The sequence below is a fragment of the Stegostoma tigrinum genome, chromosome 17 (genome assembly GCF_030684315.1).
Source record: "Stegostoma tigrinum isolate sSteTig4 chromosome 17, sSteTig4.hap1, whole genome shotgun sequence".
In the NCBI taxonomy this organism is placed as follows: Eukaryota; Metazoa; Chordata; class Chondrichthyes; order Orectolobiformes; family Stegostomatidae; genus Stegostoma; species Stegostoma tigrinum.
Genome location: NC_081370.1, coordinates 19,031,357 through 19,053,913, shown reverse-complemented (window position 1 = coordinate 19,053,913; position 22,557 = coordinate 19,031,357). Strand labels below are relative to the sequence as shown.

General features: G+C 40.8%; 1 protein-coding gene across 2 annotated transcripts in view; it reads left to right on the top strand.

Moving 5' to 3' along the window:
* The first annotated feature begins 4,179 nt into the window (after window positions 1–4,179).
* LOC125459432 (glycogen [starch] synthase, muscle-like) overlaps window positions 4,180–22,557 on the top strand; it is an 85,451-nt gene continuing 67,073 nt past the window's right edge. Inside the window, exons 1-2 of one of the 2 annotated variants that reach the window (XM_048545887.2) lie at window positions 4,180–4,388; window positions 15,914–16,095. In XM_048545887.2, coding sequence (XP_048401844.1) covers window positions 4,277–4,388; window positions 15,914–16,095 — 294 coding nt within the window. In that variant the 5' untranslated portion in view covers window positions 4,180–4,276. The remainder of the gene's footprint in view (window positions 4,389–15,913; window positions 16,096–22,557) is intronic. The other variant, XM_048545888.2, reaches the window with a different exon arrangement.

The following is a 22,557-nucleotide window of genomic DNA, read 5'->3' as shown; positions in this document are numbered from 1 at the left end:
CTCAAAAGGATATGAGGGAACCAGGTAAATGCATGCAACAATTCATAACAGCTTCATGACAATTATTACTGATACAGGCTTTCAATTCCAAGTTTATTATATTTACTATTAATTCCATGAGCTTCTATGGTGGGATTTGATCATTGGTATCTAGAGCATCAGAACCTGGGCCTCTGGATTACTAGTCCCAGTGATATTACCACCTTGCTATCATCTCCCAGTCTAGAAGGGAAAATAAATAATATATATTCTTTTGCCTGATTGCTATGCATCAATCATGGTTATAAATCCTGTACACAAATTTTACAAAGGACGTAATCACATGTAAATCCTTCCAGTCAAATAGTTCATTGAAATCGTTGCCAAAGTCTATTGTCTGTTCTTTTGATACTGCTTTTCACTCTTCAGTACAATCGTTACAATTCCCTCTGCCTTTTGTTCTGTGACACTTTTCATTCCTATTCTCTGCCACCATCTAAGCTTTTACTGATCTTTCCCTTCCACTCCACTACTGTGCCCTGGAGAACATGGAATATAGGAGTCTGAGTGGGTTACCCAGCCATTCATGCTATTCAATATGGTCATGCTAATCATCCATTTCAGTCCCTGTACCTGCTTTCTCCTCATACCCTTTAGCCTCAAGAACAATATCTAACACCTTTGTGAAAACATTCAATGTTTTGGCCTCAACTGCACAGGATTCCACAGGCTCACCACTCTTTGGGTAAAGAATTGTTTTCTCATCTTGGTCCTAATTGGCCTACCCTATATCCCTAGACTGTGACTCCTGGTTCTGAACTCCCCAGTCATCAGGAAAAGCCTTCCTGTGCTTGCCCTGTGGTTGGCCTTTTCTTGTTCGAATTGTATTAATTTCTGTGAGATTGGCACTCATTTTTCTAAACTGCAGTGCATATAATTCTGACTGATCCAGTCTCTCTTCATGTAATAGTCCCACCACTCCAGGAATCAGTCTGGTATATCTTTGATGTACTTTTTCCATAGTCACCACATGCTACCTCAGATATGGGGACCAAAACTGCACACACTGCTCTAGGTGTGGTCTTGCCAAGATCCTGCACAATTGCAGCAAGATTTTTACACCCCACCCCACCACTGCTTCCAAAGAATAATAGTTTTCCATGTGAAATATTAACTTTGTTTTCCTCACTACAGATGCTGCCAGACCTGCTGAGTTTCTCCAGAACTTTCTGTTTTTATCTCATTGCCCACATTCTCTCACATCACATTTTTCATTTTCCTCCACTCATTATTGGAAACTAATACTTTAGGTGTGATATCCATGGTCTCTGAAATTCCCTCCAAACAACTTCACCTGGCTCCATCCCACTCTAATTTCAAAAGTAAACAAAAATAAATATTTATATTTATTCCGTTAAAGTAGGAAGGCATGCCAAGGCATTTTACAGAAGCATAATCAAACATGGATTGATATAGAGCTAACGATTATGTTGTTCAAAGCTTAACCAAAAGTGTGGATTTTAAAAAAGAGCCTTAAAGGATGAGTAAAAAGGCAGAGATGAGGAGAGAACGCAAGGAACATGAAAAATTAAGGCCTAGAAGTTTGGTGACTTACTGGGGTCAAGGCGATTAAAAATGTCTAAGAGGCCAGATTTGGACGGTCAGAGATTTGGAGGTGGTTACAGAGATATTTGGAATAAGGCCATGAAGGATTTTTGCGTGAGGATGAAAATTGTATATAGATGGCAGCAGGGGACCAGGAGTCAATGTGCACCAGCGAAGGCAGAGTGAGTCAAGTTTGATGTATATTTCAATACAAACAGCAGAATGCCATATCAACATGATGTCAATGGTAGGGAGGAGTCAAGGAAGCCAATAATTGAATCTAAAGGGACAAACCCCGGTGCACTTAATGATAATTTCTTTAGCCAGATATTTTTATTCCTTTAACTTCCATTTATTCCTTTTCTCACCTGCTTGCTTCTGAAGTGCACTGATGTATTTTTTTGACATGAGGAGGGCTGTATAGATACAACCTTCTGTTGTTTTGGAATGGAAAGTTTGAAAGAAAAAATAGTTAAATATATTTATAAGGTACTTTCCAATATTGTCCAAAAGCACATCCTGCTTCTGAAGAAGGGCCCTGATCCGAAACGTCAACTTTCCTGTTCCTCTGATGCCGTCTGGTCTGCTGTGTTGCTCCAGCTCCACGCTGTGTTATCAAATTCAATGCATGACTTTTAAAAATACCACTACTATTTTAAGTGGATTATTGGTATTATGCAAGTTAAAATGAAGTTCAGAGGACCATGAAATGTGATTAACTCTCAGTGTAGATCAATGCTGTCCTGAGAGGAGACGGGGTCCCTTTTCCTTCATTTACCCATATACAATAGTGATGTAATTTATACAAAAATTCATTTAATTGAATAAAAATCGTAGCTTGCTCAAAATGGTTATGTTTCATTTCCTAATGCTCATAACATCACTAGTATTTGGATTCTAGCAGTGAAGTGAGTGGCAAGATTCCTTTTACTGACCCATTGTGCAGTATACCTTCAATCCAAAATATGGAATCTACTAAACAGAATAAGACTTCATGAAATTTTAGGTAAATGGGCCAAAACCTCATAGTATTCGAGGTATGGTCTAACTACCAATTTGTGTATTTTTAGTAAGACCTCCCTATTTTTAAGCTCCATTTAAGACCAACATTCTATTTAACTTCTTTATTACCTGCTGAACTTGTCTGCTAGCTTTCTGTGATTTTTGTACAAGGGTTCCCAAATTTCTCTGTAGTATAGCTTCCAGCACTCTTTCTCAATTTAAATTATTTTCAGTTCCTTTGTTCTTCCAGAATGCCAAGTATGTAGCCTCACATTTTCCTGCCAAGTCCTCCATATGCTAAGATTTTGTTCACTCACTTCACCTGTCTACATTCTCCTGCAAAATCTTGGTGTCATCCTTGCCACTTGTCTTCACCTATGTTTGTGCCATTTACAAACTTGACAACAGTACATTAATTTCCCTCAACCAAGTCATTAATATATAGGAAATAATTGTGGCCACAGTACCCATACTGTGGCACTCTACAAGTTACTGTTTGCCAACCTGAAAATGCACACCACACCCTCCTCATATCCCAATTTTCTGATTTCTATTAGCGAACCAATCCTTTATCCAGACTAATATACTACCAACATGGCCTCTTATTACAACAGCCATGATTTCACTGAATGCCAGAGCAGCTTTGATGGGCTGAATGGCCTACTTCTGCTTTCTCCCCCAGCACTCCTCCCCAACGGCTATTATTGTACAAATGCTGTTCCTTCCACACTTCATGTAAGCGGTGATGAAGAGTCATTTCGACTCCAAACTTTGGCTTGCTGTCTCTCTACGAATGCTGCCTGACCGACTTTGATCTCTAGCACTTTTTGTTTTGATCTGATCATATGACTTATGTCTTTATCTCCTTTAGTCTCTCGCAGAATGACGGCATTTGCTCACCTATATTACAGACTGTAGTAACCAAAGCTCTCGAATCTTATTTCATACATTAGTCGTTTAATGTTAATTGTGGGCTAAACTGTGATGTATTTCAATTTTTGTCACGTCTAAACGTTAACAATATTGCAAATTAATCTGGTAGCTAATGTTTTCTTTTTAATTTAGAAATCAGTTGCTATGACCAAGAATCACTCCCAAATCCTCAGACCTGCTTTCCATTTCTAGCTTTTAAACTCCTTTTTAAAATTCACTTTTTCAACTAAGCCTCTGACCTTTCCCAACTCCAATGTTGATTCATTTATTGTTCTTCTTATTATTTTACTTTACTACGCTCTACAAATGCAAGTTATTATTAATCTCGGAACTTTATCTGAAATAGCCTTACATGGTAATTCCATTTTCCGTAAAGTGGTGACTAACCAGATAAGCACTTTCTGCATACATCCACTCATTTATTTAATCCCAAGAAAACTGCGGATGCTAAACATCAGAAATTTAAAAAAATAAATTGCTGGAAAATCTCAGGTCTGACAATATCTATGGAGATAAACCAGAATTAATGTTTCGGGTCCATTCATTTACTCATTCCTCCGCTTCTAATGCAGACCGAGGGGTTTCTGTAAATCCGCTCCCCCTGGTGGTCGCTGCGCCTCTCGGTTTGTTTCCCATCACATTCCCCCTAGTGGGGTTTCTAGGTACTGCTGGCAGCTGGCTCGGTGCCTGGAGCGGCGTTCTTAGTCGTTCCATTTTCATTTCCGATGTAGCCGAATCCTGTTGCGATCTCAGCACCATGTCCTTCCTGAGCAGCTCGCCTTCCTACAGTTCGCTCACCGGCTTCGAGGATGAACTCCCAGCCGACAACCTGGTCCTGTTCGAGGTCGCCTGGGAGGTGGCGAATAAAGGTAAGGGCTGCAGTTCCCGCAGCGGCGGCGGCGGCAGGAGGCCGGCTCTGCATAACTCGGCCGGGGCAGGCAAACTAACAACAAACTACCACCCCCCACTTCTGCTGGGAAACAGTATCAATACTTGTATCCTTGTCAAAGCAATTTCTTGTCCGCCTTCGCTGCAAAGCAGCAACACGTACGCTGCATATGCTTTAAAAAAAACAGACGCATTGGTGTATTATATATTAAATGAGCTTTGCTCATTGACATTTCAAATGTCATATCACAATAATACCACATTTTAGTGTCGTTGAGGTTTAGTCGAGGCACATTACAGGTTTAGGAAAAACCTTCCAATCCTGCATACTTGCCAAGATAAGAATGTAAAGGTCAAGGACAAGAAAAGGTCATTCTGCCCGCATCCAAACTCATCCTTCACATAAGGCTGTAGGAATCCCAGGCAATGCTCAGGTTTCCTGTTTGCTTGAGTTTTGGCGTCAGACCAGCTGTGAGCAGTCACTAGTAACGAATTGTAGCATATTTATTTTACCAGGATATTTCTGATGTTTTAGTTGAAGTTATAGCACTGGTCATCTTCAGGTAGCAGACGTGCTTCTGAAAATGTGGGATTCCCCCACACAAGAAAGTTTGAAAACTACTGCATGCGTACATCCAGCTTTCCCATCGTAACATCACATCTTGGATATCTTTCGACTTAGCTACTCTCACACAAGAACAATATTATACATATGTGTTATTCTTCTGAGTGTAAACTTGTATAAGTTTTCAATTTTTTTTACTCATTTATATTTATATCTCTGCCTTTTTTACTGGCTTATTTCAAAGTAATGCTCTGGGCTTCCCATATATGGTCCATTTATGATGTTATGAACTTTGATCATTTTTCTCCTTGGATCTCTTTATATCTGATAATATCAAGTACACCCTGTTACTGTGAATGTACAAAGATTGTATTGAGGTAGTTTTGTGTTGAATGTCCCTGTTTTCAATCTATTATGTCTTGGGCCTGTTTCTGAAAGTTTGTGTGAATGGTCTGCTCCCAGCCACTGTTAATATTGCTAGATGTCTTCCCTGCTTGAAAGTGCCCAGCTTCAACTTGACATTTTCCCATTTTGACACAATTAAACAAGAGAGGGCTCTGAGTACTACTCAGAGGCTGCTTCTATATATGACTTTGGCTTCATTGTCAAAATAAAGGTTGATGACAACACATTTATACCTGAAGCAAATGATGGCTGCAAATGAACTTCTTTTTGTCCTGTAAGGAGATCTTCCTTTTCCTTCCTACTGTCTCTACTACTCACCAGAGACTGTTGGCCACAGTGGAATTTAGTTCCATTAATGCCAACTTTCTTTTAACACCTTGTCTTAGTGGTTGTTCTTGATGTGTTATTCGAAATATTGAGTGTTGACGGATTGGTTAGTTAAGCAGGCTGTGCACAAAATCAGAATCCACCCTAGGACTTGCTTGGTTTGTGACTTCATCCCGCATTGAACAGTACTTTCACCAATTAAGTTTGCAATTATTACTCCACACAAGTTGATTAGCTCCTTACCCCAGAGTCAATGCACTTGAATTTGGGCAGATGACTGTGACTTAGTTCGGTGTACTGTTGCATGGCAGAGTTCTTGTGCTGGTGTATGAGGGTTCTGTGTTTTTGGGATGGGAAGTTGAAGGAATTGTGAGTGTAGATCTCTGGTCAATCCATCGATGAGTTACTCCCCTGTATAATAACACAAGTGATATTTACACAATCATTAGTTTTACATGAGTAATGTCAGTGCCTTCAGGAGAAGAGATCAAAGAAATAAAGAAGAAATGTAACTGGCAAAATTAGTAAGCATGCCTACATGTATCAGAGATAATAGGAACTGCAGATGCTGGAGAATCCGAGATACAAAGTGTAGAGCTGGATGACCACAGCTGGCCAAGCAGCATCTTAGGAGCAGAATGTCTTGTTTGTACCATTGTCCATATCTGATCTAGCAAGGAGTTCAGTGTATTGAATAATAGATCACTTAGGAATTTTTTTCAGTTAGGGGAGACGATGGCCTATTGGTGTTACCATTAGACTATTAATCCAGAAATTCAGATAGTGTTCTGGGGCAGATGGTGGAATTTGAATCTGGAATTAAGAGTCTAATAATGACCATGAATCCATTGTTGATTGTCAGAAAAACCTATCTGGTTCACCGATATCCTTGAGGGAAGGACACTGGCATCCTTACCTGGTCTGGCCTACATGTGACTCCAGACCCACAGCAATGTGATTGACTCTTAACTGCTCTCTAAGCAATTCAGGATGGGTAATAAATGCTGGCCCAGCCAGAGATGCTGACATCCCATGAGTTAATTACGAAAAGAATAAGACCAATAATACAAGCCTCTTCCTGAACGGATCCACCAGTGATTGAAGGCTGTATTTTGAGTGAGGATTCTAGCAATATTGACTATAAATGACTATATTTTGACTATAAATGAGGCCTTTAGGAAAGCCTCCCATTTTCCTTTCAGCCCTCTCCATTCCATTGGGTTGACTCATACGAGATCTATATAAATGTCATACAAAGTAAAATAGAAACTAAGATAAATTACGAATACTGAATGGGTGACAGCAAGTTGTGATTTAAACATCTGTAGATTGAGATGGGAAGGCAATGTAATAAGTTTCACAATTTTCAGTTCTTGGAGTTTGAGTAAATGCTGATTCAATGAAATTTGATTGTTAAGATCAAGAGCAATAACATTGAACTTGTAATTTAGACCAGTTTCACTGCAATTCCCTAAATTTGAGAGTGGAGTGGGCAGGGGTGGGGAGTGTGTAAGACATCTTCATGATCAGCATTTCTGATTAGTCATAAGATGCACACATTTAATTTAGCAACAGATGATATTGCAGACTGAAAACTAATTTGTAATAGGAGGAGTGTGTTGCTACAAGCATCAGTTCTTGGCTATAGATCAGCCACAAGAAGTTGCAATGATAGTTCTAAAACTCCTTTAAACACAGTAAAGGATGATTAGGTTAATAAAAGCTAATTTTGACATTTTGCATTTTGCAAAAATGTCAAAAAATACATAGTTTTTAGTGTTTTATATTATTTTTATTGAATGCAGGAGGGAAAAGATGAACAAAAAAACCGAAGCAAACAGAAATCAGTGCAAGGAGTGCAGTACATCAGGCAGTTGATGCATATATGCAGATTTTGTGTCCCCATCAAAGTTGTTTCCCCTCTCCCTGACAGTATTTCTGAGAACATGCCAGTGTCACTGTTGGCACATTTCAGAATTGAGTTGCACAGTCACCGTAGACTCAATTTGAAAGTAGTTATCCATTTTGAAAAATTGCAGTATTTCCAGCACCAAACTGTAGCAATAAAAATAAATTGGTTGTCTCTGTTAATAAATATTGAAACTAATCAGCATGGTTTTATGTGACGAAAATTGTGCCTCACAAACTTGGTTGAGCTTTTTGAGGAAGTTGCCAAAAAAATTAATGAATAGGAAATAAGGAAAAAAAGAATAGACATTTTTTATTAGACTTCAGTAAAGCCTTTAACAAGATTCCACATGGTAGTCTAATTAGTAACCCTCCGTCACATAGGATTCAGGGTGAGCTTGCCAATTGGATACATGATTGACTTAACAGCAGGAGACAGAGTAACGGTGGTGGAGTGTTGTTTTTCAAACTGGAGGCCTGTGACTGGTGATGTTCCACACACATCGGTTCTGGGTCCTCTTTTGTTTGTCATTTATATAAATGATTTGGACGAGAATGTAGAAGGCATGGTTAGTAAGCTTGCGTTTGAAACCAAAATTGGTGGCATAGCAGTCAGCAAAGAAGGTTTTCTAAGATTACAAAGGGATCCTGATTAAATGGATTAATGGGCTGGAAAAAAAGACAGATGGGTTCAGTTTGGATAAATGCGAGGTATTGCATTTTGGTACAATAAACAAGGGTAGGACTTATACAATTAATAGTAGGGCCTTGGGTTGTCCTGTACAGCAGAGTGACTTAGAGCTTCAGGTGCATAATTCTTTGAAGTTTGCATCATGTAGACAGGGTTGTTAGAAAAGAGTTGTAACGCTTGCATTCAATGCTCAGTTCTTTCAGTATAGGAATTGGAAAGTCATGTTGAGGTTGTACAGGACATAGGTGCAGCTTCGTCTGGAGTACTGTGTCCAGTTCTGGTCACCTAGTTATGGGAAGGATTTTATGAAGCTGGTGAGGTTCAAAAGTGATTTACCAGGATGTTGCCGGGTATGAAAGGTTTGATTTCCAAAGAAAGGCTAGATAGGCTGAGTCTTCTTTCTCTGGAGTGTAGGAGGTTGAGAGGAGACCTTCTAGAAATTTATAAAATCATGAGGGGAATAGATAGGGCTAGTGATAGGTGCCTTTCTCTAGTATGGGGGATTTCAAGAAGAGGGAGCATGTTTTTAAGGTGAGACAGATTTAAAAAGGACATGTTTTACAGAAAGGGTGGTTCACATGTGGATTGAACTTCCTGAGGAGTTGGTGGGTGTTGGTACAATTGCAACGTTTAAAAAGACATTTGGATAAGTACATGAATAGGAAAGGTTTGGAGAGATATGGTCCGGGAGCAAGCAGGTGGGAGTAGTTTAATTTGCGATTATGTTCAGTATGGACTGGTTCAAACAAAGGGTCTGTATGACTCTATGACCATGATGCAATTGTGCTAACTGCACTCGAGTTTAAAATTTAGTTTTAATTGTTTCTCATTATTTCTTTTGAGACTGATTTGCTGCTCTCAGCTGTGTGGGGGAGCAGCAACTCTGAAAAATGAATGCTACAGCAGGCCTGAAGTTTGTACATTTCAAAAGGAGCAAAAACACATTTATTTGAAGGAATTGCTAGAGGATCTCAGCAGGTCTAGCAGCACCTGTGGAGAGAAAGCAGAATTAATGTTTTGAGTTTAGTGACCCTTCTCAGCTCTGAAGAGGGGCTGCTTGGATTCCAAATGTTAACTCTGTTTTCTCTCCACAGATGCTGACAGACCTGCTGAGTTCCTCCAATAAAGTTTTTTTCTTGCTTCTGATTTCAAGCCTCACAGTTTTTTTTTAAATTCTACCTTTATTTGGAAATGGTTTGCAGAATATCGTTCCAAACTGTAACTAAACATCGACACTTTAAAATCTTTATGAATGCCCTCGATCTTGGACTCAAATAAGCGCCAACAATCAAAATATGTTTTGAGTATATCTTTCTGATTCACTCTGTTCTGACTCCTCTCATGCAGGGACAGTTTTGTTTTGAAATAATCATACCACAAAGTTGTACAGCAGATTGCTCTGTGAAGAGGTCTTTTAAGTGTATAATTTTAAAATGTCTTATTTTACAGTGAATTTCACATTATGTTCTAACTTTGAGGAAACAATTATATTGAACCAGAGTTTGTAAAATCTCATAATTTAATCTGAGGCCCCAGAATCCATCTGACAATGGACAAACCTATAGATGCATGACACCAGTCACTACCTCAGGACAATCCAAACTACCTTAGAGTCAATGCGTTATTTTTGAAGTGTAGTCATCGTTGTTATGAGTGCCACTTTGAAAGTTAAAATTCCCTGATCTTGGCTGTAGTAAAAGTTTCTGCCATAACTTTGCTTGTTGTTAGACTCTGTGCGTGCTGCTGTTCACTCAAGTTAAGTCCAGTCAACCTGCTGTCTTACCTGTAAACTTCACTCTTCAAAACTCTACATCCAAAGAAAATGGCACCTCACACTCCAAGTTGAACACATAAATGCTATTCGCACCCTGATACTGAGCCAAACTACATCAAGTCATTTTTGGAAGGTCAGTACTATATCAGATCAACAGAACAACTACATGCTGCTTGGCACTGCTGGTTCGAGAATATAAATGTAATGTTTGTAACGTAGATGAATATAAAATTAATTCACAACAAAGTTTACTCATCCTATCTTTACTGTCTTCAGCAATTCATGAATTCATACTCTAATCCTGAATGGACTCTAAACAGACTTTAGGCTGAATGAGTGTAACCATGTATGTTCTTGAAGTTTTATTATCCTGCTATAAAATCCTCCTAAATGACTGTCCCATGTAACCCTGGCAACTGAAATCTGAGACTGCTGCTGTCAAATGTTACTGGCTACACACTGTAATCAACAAGCAATGTCTTCCTTGCTGTTAATTACAGTGATTACTGGTTTTTAAAACAGTTGTGGTTAATTATAGTTTGTCCAACCGACAATATTAGGGTATTTTCTGTGATGTGTTGCATATTTCTCAGTAATAAGCAACATATCCTCTTACTCAACATGAGCAGCACCACAAGAGATCTGCTAGGTCTGAGAAAGAAGCTGTCACAACTTTTTACAGAATAGAAAATGTTTTCAGAGGAAGTTGCAAGTAATGTTCAAAAATTAACTCTTGAGATAAATATCTGAAATGATAACTTTTTTGGATGTTTAAATTGAGGTTAACTTTTAGTTCTCAAAATTTTACTTTCATGAGGACATTTACAGATTTTAATATTTTATTTTTCAGTTATTTATTGCCCCTGTTTCTCTCCAAAACCTGATTCTTTCGGGCCAATACTTCCATTGATGATGGTTGCCTGATCACACCTCACCTTGCTGATTATTCTTCAGGTGTGAAGCCAAACTGTATCACATTAACAAATCATGTTAATATTTGGTTCAATATTAACATGAACATACATCAAAGCTTTAGCTGATCATTTCCAGCCAATATCACTGATTGTCCATGCCCCAAGAGGTGTCACCCAATACCGAACAAGAGAGGAAGCCTGGCTCATTTAGCCCCTTCATATCCCAACAATGTTGCAATTCATTTTTTGCATCAGTCAGCCTGAGATTTGCACAAGTTGGGATAGGAATCAGACCTGCCAGATCTGTAAAGATTGATTTGCCTTTTTTAAGTGCTATCTTTACTGAAATGACTCACATAGTTTGAAATAAAAGTTGCTGATTGTTTTTCAACCCCCAGAGAGGCAATTATATTTATTTTTTATATATATATTTTATATATATATTTTAAAAATCTATAAAAGATGCATTATCTGGTTTTTATGCTTCCAAAATATTAGAATATGAATCATCTCAACAGGTTGAATTAATGAAATGCCTTTATTGTTGGATGATTTCCAAGGCACTTCACAGGAAGGTAGTCAAACAAAACTTGACATGAATCCAAAGACTTGAAGATATCAGCGAGGATGGTTAAAAGCTTGGTCCAAGACATAGTGGTAGTTTAAAGGAGGACAGAGAGAAGTGGAGAGGCATTGAAGACAATGGAATGGAAGCATCAGTCAAATAGTGCAGGAACTTACTCACAGGTCCTGACCACAGACAACCCCAATCTGTCAATTACTGCCCCATTGCCTTATTCTCGATCAGTCAGCAGAATAAATGGGGAAGGGTAATGAACAGTGCTGATTAGTGATGCTTGCTCAGCAACAATCTGCTCACTGACACTAAGTTTGAGTTCTGCTAGTGCCACTTGGCTCCTGACATTATTACAGCTCCTTGGTCCAAACATGGACAAAAGATCTGGACGTGTGAGATGAAAGTGTCTGCCCTCGGCACAAAAACAGCATTTGTCTCACTGTGACATTAAGGATTAAAGTTGATGGGAATCAGAAGGAAAATTTTCCAAAGGTGGAGACAACCCACCATGACGGAAGATGGCTGTGGTTGTTGGTGGCCAATTATCTCAGAGCCAGGCCATTGCTGCAGAGCTCCTCAGTGTAGTCATGAGGCCAATGAACCATCTTGATCTGTTTGATCAGTGACCTTCCCTCCATCATTTAGTCAGAAAGTGGGGATGTTTCCTAATAAGTGCACAAGTTTCAGCACCATTTATAATTGCTCCAGTTCTGAGGCAGTCCATGTCCATGTGTAGCAAGACATGGACAGCATTCAGGCTTAGGCTGATGTGATAATCAAAGACTGGGCAATGACTGTCTCTATTATGACAGAATCTAGTATATCCCTGGAACATACAATGGTACTATTGTCTCTGAATTCCTCCCCCACCCACATACTGGTATTGCCATTATTGAGAAACTGAGTGAAACCAGCCATATAAATTCTTTGGTTACAAAAGAAGGCTGGGAAATTTATGGTGACTACTTTGTCTTCTAACTAAAGGTTTTGAGAGGATTTGTAACTTGGGTTATGGATGCAGTTGTAGACTTGCTCACCAAGCCAGTGTGTTTGATTGCAATCTAACACAAGCTTGGTGATCAAATCTGCTTGGTGATCAACTCTTCAATGCTTGTTCACTATCTATAAGAAAAGTCATGAATGTGATGGAATATTCTCCACTTGCTGGGATGAGTGTAGGTCTAACAACACTCAAAGTTGACACCATCCAGTAAAAAGCAGCCCACTTATTGTTCCACAACCCCGCACGGCCCGTTTCTATCTCCTTCCCAAAATCCACAAACCTGCCTGCCCTGGTCGACCCATCGTCTCAGCCTGCTCCTGCCCCACCGAACTCATCTCCACCTATCTGGACTCCATTTTCTCCCCTTTGGTCCAGGAACTCCCCACCTATGTCCGTGACACCACCCACGCCCTCCACCTCCTCCAGGACTTCCAATTCCCTGGCCCCCAACACCTCATATTCACCATGGACGTCCAGTCCCTGTACACCTGCATTCCGCATGGAGATGGCCTCAAGGCCCTCCGCTTCTTCCTGTCCCGCAGGCCCGACCAGGCCCCCTCCACCGACACTCTCATCCGCCTAGCGGAACTCGTCCTCACACTCAACAACTTCTCTTTTGACTCCTCCCACTTCCTACAGACTAAGGGGGTGGCCATGGGCACCCGCATGGGCCCCAGCTATGCCTGCCTCTTTGTAGGTTACGTGGAACAGTCCATCTTCCGCACCTACACAGGCCCCAAACCCCACCTCTTCCTCCGGTACATTGATGACTGTATCGGCGCCGCCTCTTGCTCCCCAGAGGAGCTCGAACAGTTCATCCACTTCACCAACACCTTCCACCCCAACCTTCAGTTCACCTGGGCCATCTCCAGCACATCCCTCACCTTCCTGGACCTCTCAGTCTCCATCTCAGGCAACCAGCTTGTAACTGATGTCCATTTCAAGCCCACCGACTCCCACAGCTACCTAGAATACACCTCCTCCCACCCACCCTCCTGCAAAAATTCCATCCCCTATTCCCAATTCCTCCGCCTCCGCCGCATCTGCTCCCACGATAGACATTCCACTCCCGCACATCCCAGATGTCCAAGTTCTTTAAGGACCGCAACTTCCCCCCCCACGGTGATTGAGAACGCCCTTGACCGCGTCTCCCGCATTTCCCGCGACACATCCCTCACACCCCGCCCCCGCCACAACCGCCCCAAGAGGATCCCCCTCGTTCTCACACACCACCCTACCAACCTCCGGATACAACGCATTATCCTCCGACACTTCCGCCATTTACAATCCGACCCCACCACCCAAGACATTTTTCCATCCCCACCCCTGTCTGCTTTCCGGAGAGACCACTCTCTCCGTGACTCCCTTGTTCGCTCCACACTGCCCTCCAACCCCACCACACCCGGCACCTTCCCCTGCAACCGCAGGAAATGCTACACTTGTCCCCACACCTCCTCCCTCACCCCCATCCCAGGCCCCAAGATGACATTCCACATTAAGCAGAGGTTCACCTGCACATCTGCCAATGTGGTATACTGCATCCACTGTACCCGGTGCGGCTTTCTCTACATTGGGGAAACCAAGCGGAGGCTTGGGGACCGCTTTGCAGAACACCTCCGCTCAGTTCGCAACAAACAACTGCACCTCCCAGTCGCAAACCATTTCCACTCCCCCTCCCATTCTCTTGATGACATGTCCATCATGGGCCTCCTGCACTGCCACAATGATGCCACCCGAAGGTTGCAGGAACAGCAACTCATATTCCGCCTGGGAACCCTGCAGCCATATGGTATCAATGTGGACTTCACCAGTTTCAAAATCTCCCCTTCCCCCACTGCATCCCTAAACCAGCCCAGTTCATCCCCTCCCCCCACTGCACCACACAACCAGCCCAGCTCTTCCCCCCCACCCACTGCATCCCAAAACCAGTCCAACCTGTCTCTGCCTCCCTAACCGGTTCTTCCTCTCACCCATCCCTTCCTCCCACCCCAAGCCGCACCCCCAGCTACCTACTAACCTCATCCCACCTCCTTGACCTGTCCGTCTTCCCTGGACTGACCTATCCCCTCCCTACCTCCCCACCTACACCCTCTCCACCTATCTTCTTTACTCTCCATCTTCGGTCCGCCTCCCCCTCTCTCCCTATTTATTCCAGTTCCCTCCCCCCATCCCCCTCTCTGATGAAGGGTCTAGGCCCGAAACGTCAGCTTTTGTGCTCCTGAGATGCTGCTTGGCCTGCTGTGTTCATCCAGCCTCACATTTTATTATCCACTTGACTGGCACCTGATTTGCCAGTTTAAACATTCAGTCTTTCCACCGCTGATGCACAATGGCAGCTGTGTGTTCCATGTTTGCAGTGCACTGTAGCACCTCATGAAGGCACTGCAGATGGTTGCCATATAGCTATGACCGCTACCAAAACTAGGACAGTGGCAGCAGATTGGATCACCACTCCCTTTAAGTTATTGCTGTTCCCTCACTGCCACTATGTCAAAATTTAAAAGCACCAAGTGGACTATCGAGGTTCAGGAAGACAGCTTGTCACCATCTTCTCCAGGACAGTTAGAGATGGTCAACAAATGTTGGCCTGGCTAGTGACAATCACATCCCATGAAAGAATAATAAAAAGTTTGGGGCCTGTGCAATAGAATGAAAGTATGGATTAAATCATATCTTAAGGGATCAGAGTTGGACGATTGGAAATTCAAACTTCTTTTACACCGAACTCAGACTGGTGCATTGCAAGTCGCTCCTGTCAGCTGAATGTAAGGGTCTATTATGTGAAACATGGGTAGTTACAATTGTTTGGGAATTGGAGAAATAGCATAGTACAATTTACGCAAAGTGTAAAAGTGGAATAAACATCACGAAATGGAAGGGAAGGTTGTAAGATAAATATGTACTTCTTGTTAAAGTGATGTTTTTCCATGGAAAGGGGGAGAATTGAGTCTTGTATCATTACTTATGAAGGACTCCAGACCAGTGTTGACAATTTGCTCCATCCTGCATTGGAGATTCGCTAATCTTTTATAGGGATTTGACTAAATATCAGCCGCATAAAGAGTAACCAAATACAATTTCACTGTGAATCAGTTACATTTTTAATTGTGAGAAGTTTTTGCTCCTGTCTATTATTTGCACTGTTGTTATATATATTTGGATATTTGTCTGCAGTGATTGCCTGCAGATGGTTGGGGCCAGAATCCATGAGATTGTACTTGATGTATGATCTTTGAAAGTTGTAGTCAAATAACATTTTTTTCATGCATTTTTTATGTGAGAATATATGGATATTGAAGTATGTCCCTTTATTCAATTCTGACTGCTCTTTTTCTGTTCTAGTGGGTGGTATCTATACTGTCATCCAAACCAAAACCAAATTGACAGTAGATCAGCTTGGAGAGAATTATATTCTGATTGGGCCCTACTTTGAGAACAGCGTCAAAACACAAGTGGAGCTGATTGAGCCACCGAACTTGGCGATTAAACAAACTATTGATTGTATGAACTCCAGAGGCTGCAAGGTACTGTAAATTCCTTCCATTCTGGTGAGTTGGGAATACCTTGCTGTCTGACTGGTTACATCATGGAGTTTTAAACAGCATAAGATGCCCCTTTATGTGGATACTATAAACAGCAGAGGATCTGACTGTATGTCAATATTGTAAAGAGTTAGCGGTAGCTGAATATGACAGTTCATGGTGTATTTGTATTCTTGTACATTGAGATTTGTAAATTATTTATTTTATTTATACTTTTTATTTATATTTATAGCTAAATATATTTTGGAACATACTGGTGAATTTTCCATTGAGTTGAAATCCCTATGTGTTGTTTGAGCATGTGCTAAATCTATAAAGTATCACTATCTCTGTTGTTGTATGAGACCTTGCCAGAAGGAAAGACTTTGAACAGAGTCATGGATGAGAAAGCCACTATTCTAGAAAGGGAATAAAGACAGCGAACAGAGTGGGTTAAACTGTTGGAAAATGTTCTTGGAAATTATAGTGCTTGGTATCAGGGCGAGTCATGCAACATAAAAACCGAAAGAACTGTGGATGCTGTAAATCAGGAGCAAAAACAGAAGTTGCTAGAAAAGCTCAGCAGGTCTGCCCGCATCTGTAAAGGCAAAATCAGAGTTAATGTTTAGGGTCTAATGACCCTTCTTCAGAACTGGTTAACTCTTGAGAGACGAGACAACCAGGAGACTAGCACCGAAGCTTTCTGGTTTGGAATGTATTGGTCTCGATGGCAACTTGTAATTGTAATTATGAGGTTGCAAAAAAGAAATAATATATTATTGGCTGGCTCATTGTTCAGAGAAAAGTGCAACCCACATGTTAAGCGGCCCAGTATTGTTCGTCATGACCCTTATTGGAAAAGGAAATGGTTGATGGATGTTTTTGAAGCCAGGTTACGATTAAGATTGTGATTTGATTTTTAGTTTGCCTTTAAGAGCTAATTATAGGGTGGCAGTGGAATGTTCATAATGTCTATACTTTGCAGAATTTTGGAGAACACATTATCAAAATATTCACAAATTGTTGCTAAGACATTCTATCCTCCCCTTTACCTCAACAAGCATTTTGAATTCCGCTGAATACGTTCAATTTGAATCAGAATTTTCTTTTTTAAAAAATGTAATTTGGGGAGAAGATTGAAATTGAGGGAATAAAAGGTTTTATCTCAAAGGCTTGTTCAATTGTGAAGTTAGAAAATAATTTCAATGAAGAACATTCTGAGATACACGCCAAATTATTGCCATAAAGGAACATTGACCAATGGCTGGATATTCACATAAGATGAAAACAGTGTCGTTATAAGGTTTAGAGATCTAAAGACTAGGCGGTGGAATGTTCATATCCCTGGTGTCCAGTTGGCTCTGAAACAAGAACATTCCCTTCTGAATGCTTGTTATACTGCAAGTTAATTTGAGGTACTGCTTGCTTGTACTCACCACCAAAGACTGCTGCTAAATTAACAGTTTCACTCAGAGGCCATAAGGTGGTTAATGTGAGAAAATGTTTAGTTTGGGATAATTATTTTGGCATGGAACTATGTAAAGGAAGTCAGGAATAAAAATGGTGATGCATAAAAATCCTCCATTTATGAAAATCTAATAGTGTAGAAAAGTCCCAAGCTAGTGAAAACAAATGGACTCAAACCATAGGAGTTATTGGGAGTGGTGACCAAATGTTTAGACAAAGTGACTGAGAAAGAGGGTGAGGTATTGGGGTGACTGGGACTTGCAGGTAGAGAATGCCAAATGAGGTTGAAGGTCTGGTCATCAATGGAAGAGCGTGTTTGCTTGATGAGGGAGTAAGAATGTCCTCATGAGACCATAGCAGAGTTGAGGGGGCCAGTAAGCTGGGAGAAGCATGTACTGGAAAAGAATTGTTACGTAACTTGTTGGACACAGAAAATGGATCACTGGGATGAACTTTTCGTGGAGGAGAGAGAGATAATGTATAACTGTGTCTCAAAGGAGTTTGACAGGAAAACTTATTGTTTAACAATCGATATCTACATACATTTTAACATGCAATCATAGACAAAGAACATTTAGCATTAAAATATTAGCATTATTTTTTGCAGTATGTAGGCAAATGTATAATGTGCTACTCTCTGGTGTATGAAATATACATTTTGCTTAACTCAGTCCTTGAATAATTCAGTAACTTGTATAATAAACAGGGTTAGACAAAAATACAATCCTGATTGTTTTCATTAGTTATCGAAAATTGTGGTGATGTGACTTTAATCCATTAGTTATGTCATCATACCAATGTGTAATTGCAGAAAAATATTCACAAGTCTACCAGGCGATCAGAGTTTAAAGAATCTCCCAAACTGCATCATTATTCATGGTTGAAATTTCTTTGTCAAGTTATGACTTCCTGATCAGGAACTGTGTGAATGTTCTGATGCATTAAGTGCTGTCAGATCAATCAATATTGATCTTGACACTGGATGTCTGAAATGGAAAATGCATTATTCCCTAACAATAATATTAACTAACAAGATGAACATAAATTTCAATGACAATCCTCCCAAAGTGCTTTATGTATAACTCATTCTTTTGAAATTTGAAAGTGCAGCAGTCATTTGGTTTGCCCAGTGTCAAACAACCTGATGAAACTTCTTGTTCCATGCGAGCGACATTGACCAGGACAGCGAAAGAACTCCCTTTTCTTCATTGAAATCATGTTAAGAAACTATGAAATTTGATTAATAACTGTTAGGGATCATTCCTTCAGTACTGCATCAGAGTATCTAAGCTCTGTGCTTAGAACAGAACTTGAGCCCACAATCTTGTGATTTAGGATTGCAAATGCAACACATTGAGCCAAGCTTAGGGACCGCATTTATTTGTGTTTGTTAACCATCTTTAACCATTAATAATTATAAAACAATAGATTTTCGAATATTAAAAAAAAATTTTAAACCTAATTATCAGAAGATCAGTACAGTTGTTAAAATCACTTTCTTGAGGTTGTGCTCTGGTTTAAAAACTTCTCGTACATGATCAAATGTGTTGTTTTGTTCTGCTAACCTTTTCATAGCTGTGACATTTCCCTTTTGCCTATTAATAATCTCATTCTAGATTGGAGAGAACTATATTTGTACACAGACATCATAAAAGTCAAGGACAAGATAAGGCCATTCAGTAAAGTAACCGCTTTACTTTCCCATTACATACCCAGGCAGCAAGCTAAATTCCTCTAATGTCTTGCCCTCCACCACATACGCTATTTTCAATATTTCATCATATATGAAGTAAAGAATATCTAATCTGTTTCAGTTGCCTTTTAACCCTTTATATTTTTCATGCCATCCTAATTACATAAAACTCTGAATTTATTTTATCCATATCATCTGAAATTTTACATATGTCATCAACAAGTAGATGCTTAACCGTTATCTATAGATTCTCATTCCTTTGTCACTTGTAATCATTTGTGTTGTTCCTGTCTTTACATCAGTTCTCATACATTTTTGTTATTATGTTACTATGAGATACCTCTCATGTAAAATTTCCTCTATATTCCAGCCAGTTAATGGGATAATGTTAAATGATCCTGATGTGAAATACTGTCAAATACAACAGGCTTTCAATGACCAGACCTTACCTTGTGTTGAAGTTATTGACCACAATCAGTGAACAAGAGGTCAGGTGAACCTGAAGTGAACAGGATCCAAAGAGAACAGATGGTAGATTGGATGCTGGAGGGAGCTGCGCAGAAAATCAAGACCAAAAGAAAGAAAAGCATTTGTAAGCTATGGTAACAGGAAAATAACTTCAGGTTAGGTGTTGGTATTAGTGGGTTGATTCCTTTGGGTGTAACCTCTTATGTTCAGATACAGTACCGTCTCAGTGCCAGTGGATGGTCCATCTCAGCCACCTCCACTGGGTCCCTATTATCACAGACACCAGTCTTCAGCCAAATCAATTCAATTCACGTGATATCAAGAAACATTTGGAGGTACTGGATGCTGAAAAGGCTATGGGCCCTGAGAAAATCCCCACAATAGTACTGAAGTCCTGTGCATCAGAATGTGCTGCTCCCCTAGCCAAGCTGTTCCAGCATAGTTGCAACACTGGCATCGACCTAACAATGTGGAAAATTGCCTAGGTATGTCCTATTCACACAAACCAGGACAAATCCAACCCAGCCAGTTACCGCCCCATTGCTCTACTCTCAATCACCAATAAACCGATGGAAGGTGTCATCAACAGCACTATCATGCAGCACCTGCTCAGAAACAACTTGCTCAGTGACGCCCAGTTTGTGTTTCATCTGGGCCGCTCAGCTTCTGATCTCATTACAGCCTTGGTTCCAAAATGGACTAACGAACTGAATTCCTGAGGTAAGATGAGAGTGAAAACCCTTGACATCAAGGCTGCTTTTGATTGTGGCATCAAGGGGGGCCTAGCTAAACTGGAATCAATCAGGGGAAAACACTCTGCTGGTCGGTGTCATACTTGGCATACAGCAAGATGGTTGTGGTTGTTGGAAGTGAGTAATCACAGCTCCAGGACATCTCTGCAGGAGTTCCTCAGGGTAGTGTCCTAGGCCCAACCTTCTTCAGCTGCTTCGTCAATGACCTTCCTTCCATCATAAAGTCAGAAGTGAGTATTTTCGCCAATGATTACACAATGTTTAGCACCATTCACGACTCCTCAGACACTGTAGCAGTCTGTGTTCAAATGCAGCAAGATATGGACAATATCCAGGCTTGGACTGACAAGTGGCAAGTGACACTTGTGCCACACAAATGCCAGGCTATGACCATCACCCATAAGACAATTTAATCACTGCTCCTTGACATTCAGTGGTGTTACCGTCACTGAATCTCCCACAGTCAACATCCTAGGGGTTACCACTGACTGGAACTCAACAGGATTCACCACATTAACACAATGGTTACAAGAGCAGATCCGAGGCTAGGAATATTGCAGCATATAACTCACTTCCTGACACCTCAAAAACTGTCCACAATGTGTAAGGCATGAGTCAGGAGTGTGATGGAATACTCCCCACTTGCCTGGATGAGTGCAGCCCCAACAACACTCAAGAAGCTTGACACCATCCAGGACAAAGTAACCCACTTGATTGGCACTACGTCCACAAGTATCCACTCCCTTCACCACCGGCCCTCAGTAGCAGCAGTGTGAATTATCTATAAGATGCACTGCAGAAATTCACCAAAAAGCCTTAGACAGCGCCTTGCAAACCCATGCCATTTCCATCTAGAAGGACAAGGGCAGCAGATACATAGGAAAACAACCATCTACAAGTTCCCCTTCAACTCACTGATCATCCTGACTTGGAACTATATCGCTGTTCCTTCGCTGTCATTGGGTCAAAATCCTGGAATTCTCTCTCTAATGGCATTGCGAGCCAACCTACAGCGTGTGGACCACAGCAAATCAATAAGGCAGCTTAGCAGCACTTTCTCAATGGCAGCTAGAGACATGCAATAAATACTGGCCAACCAGCGATGCCACATCTCATGAGTAAATTTTAAAAATTAGCATGTCACTTCACCTCCAAATGCTTACTTTATTTCCTAATTTTTAGTCTGTGCCATTACATCCTTAAATGTAAATTCCACCTTGTAAGTGCAAAACTTTTGTGTAGGTCATCACATTTTCAACAGTAGTCCACTCAGTGCATTGAACCTGCCTGCCGTTCAGTTAATTATCATTGATCTTAGCATGATTTCCCTGCATGGCCCCATTAACCCTCGACTCCTTGTGAATAAAAAACCTGTAAACTGGGTTTGAATATATTCAATGATCCAGCCTTCACTGCTCTCTGTGGAAGAAAAGAGTAATGACCCTCCTCATTCCTCCTAATTTCTGCAACTTAATAAATAGGAAAACTCTTACCTCTACACAATTCCACCTAGTCATAACCTTAATGTTTTCAGAATCCCCAATGGATGGTCCTACATTCGTGTAAACCGCAATAAGTATAAGCCCAATTTCCTCAACCTTCCCCCACAAGAGAACTCCTTCATCCTAGGAATCAGCGTAAGTGAATCTTCTCTGAAATAGTTCCAGTAATAGCTTGTCCATAATGCTTTTCGACCATGTTGAAAAGTAGAACTTTTAACCTTATAGCATTATACTACATTCTGATTGGTTTATGTTGACCATGCAGTTCATTCCAAACCTGGTCCTTTTAGATCTCCACTTGACTATGACATGCAAAAAACAAATCCTGCTTATTTTCTCCATCCATCCTTGGGATGCAGGTTTTGCCTGTGAGAAGGTGATGGTGAGCTGCGACAGCTCAGGTGTTATAGGAAGACCCACAGTGCTTTCATGGAGGGAGTTCCAGGATTTTACCCCAGTGACAATGAAGGAATGGTGACAAGTCAAGGTATTGTCAAGAATATGAGGGGAACTTTTGGTAGCTGTGTTTTCCTGTGTCTCCTGCTGTCATTCTTCTAGAGGCACAGGTCCCAGGAATGGAAGT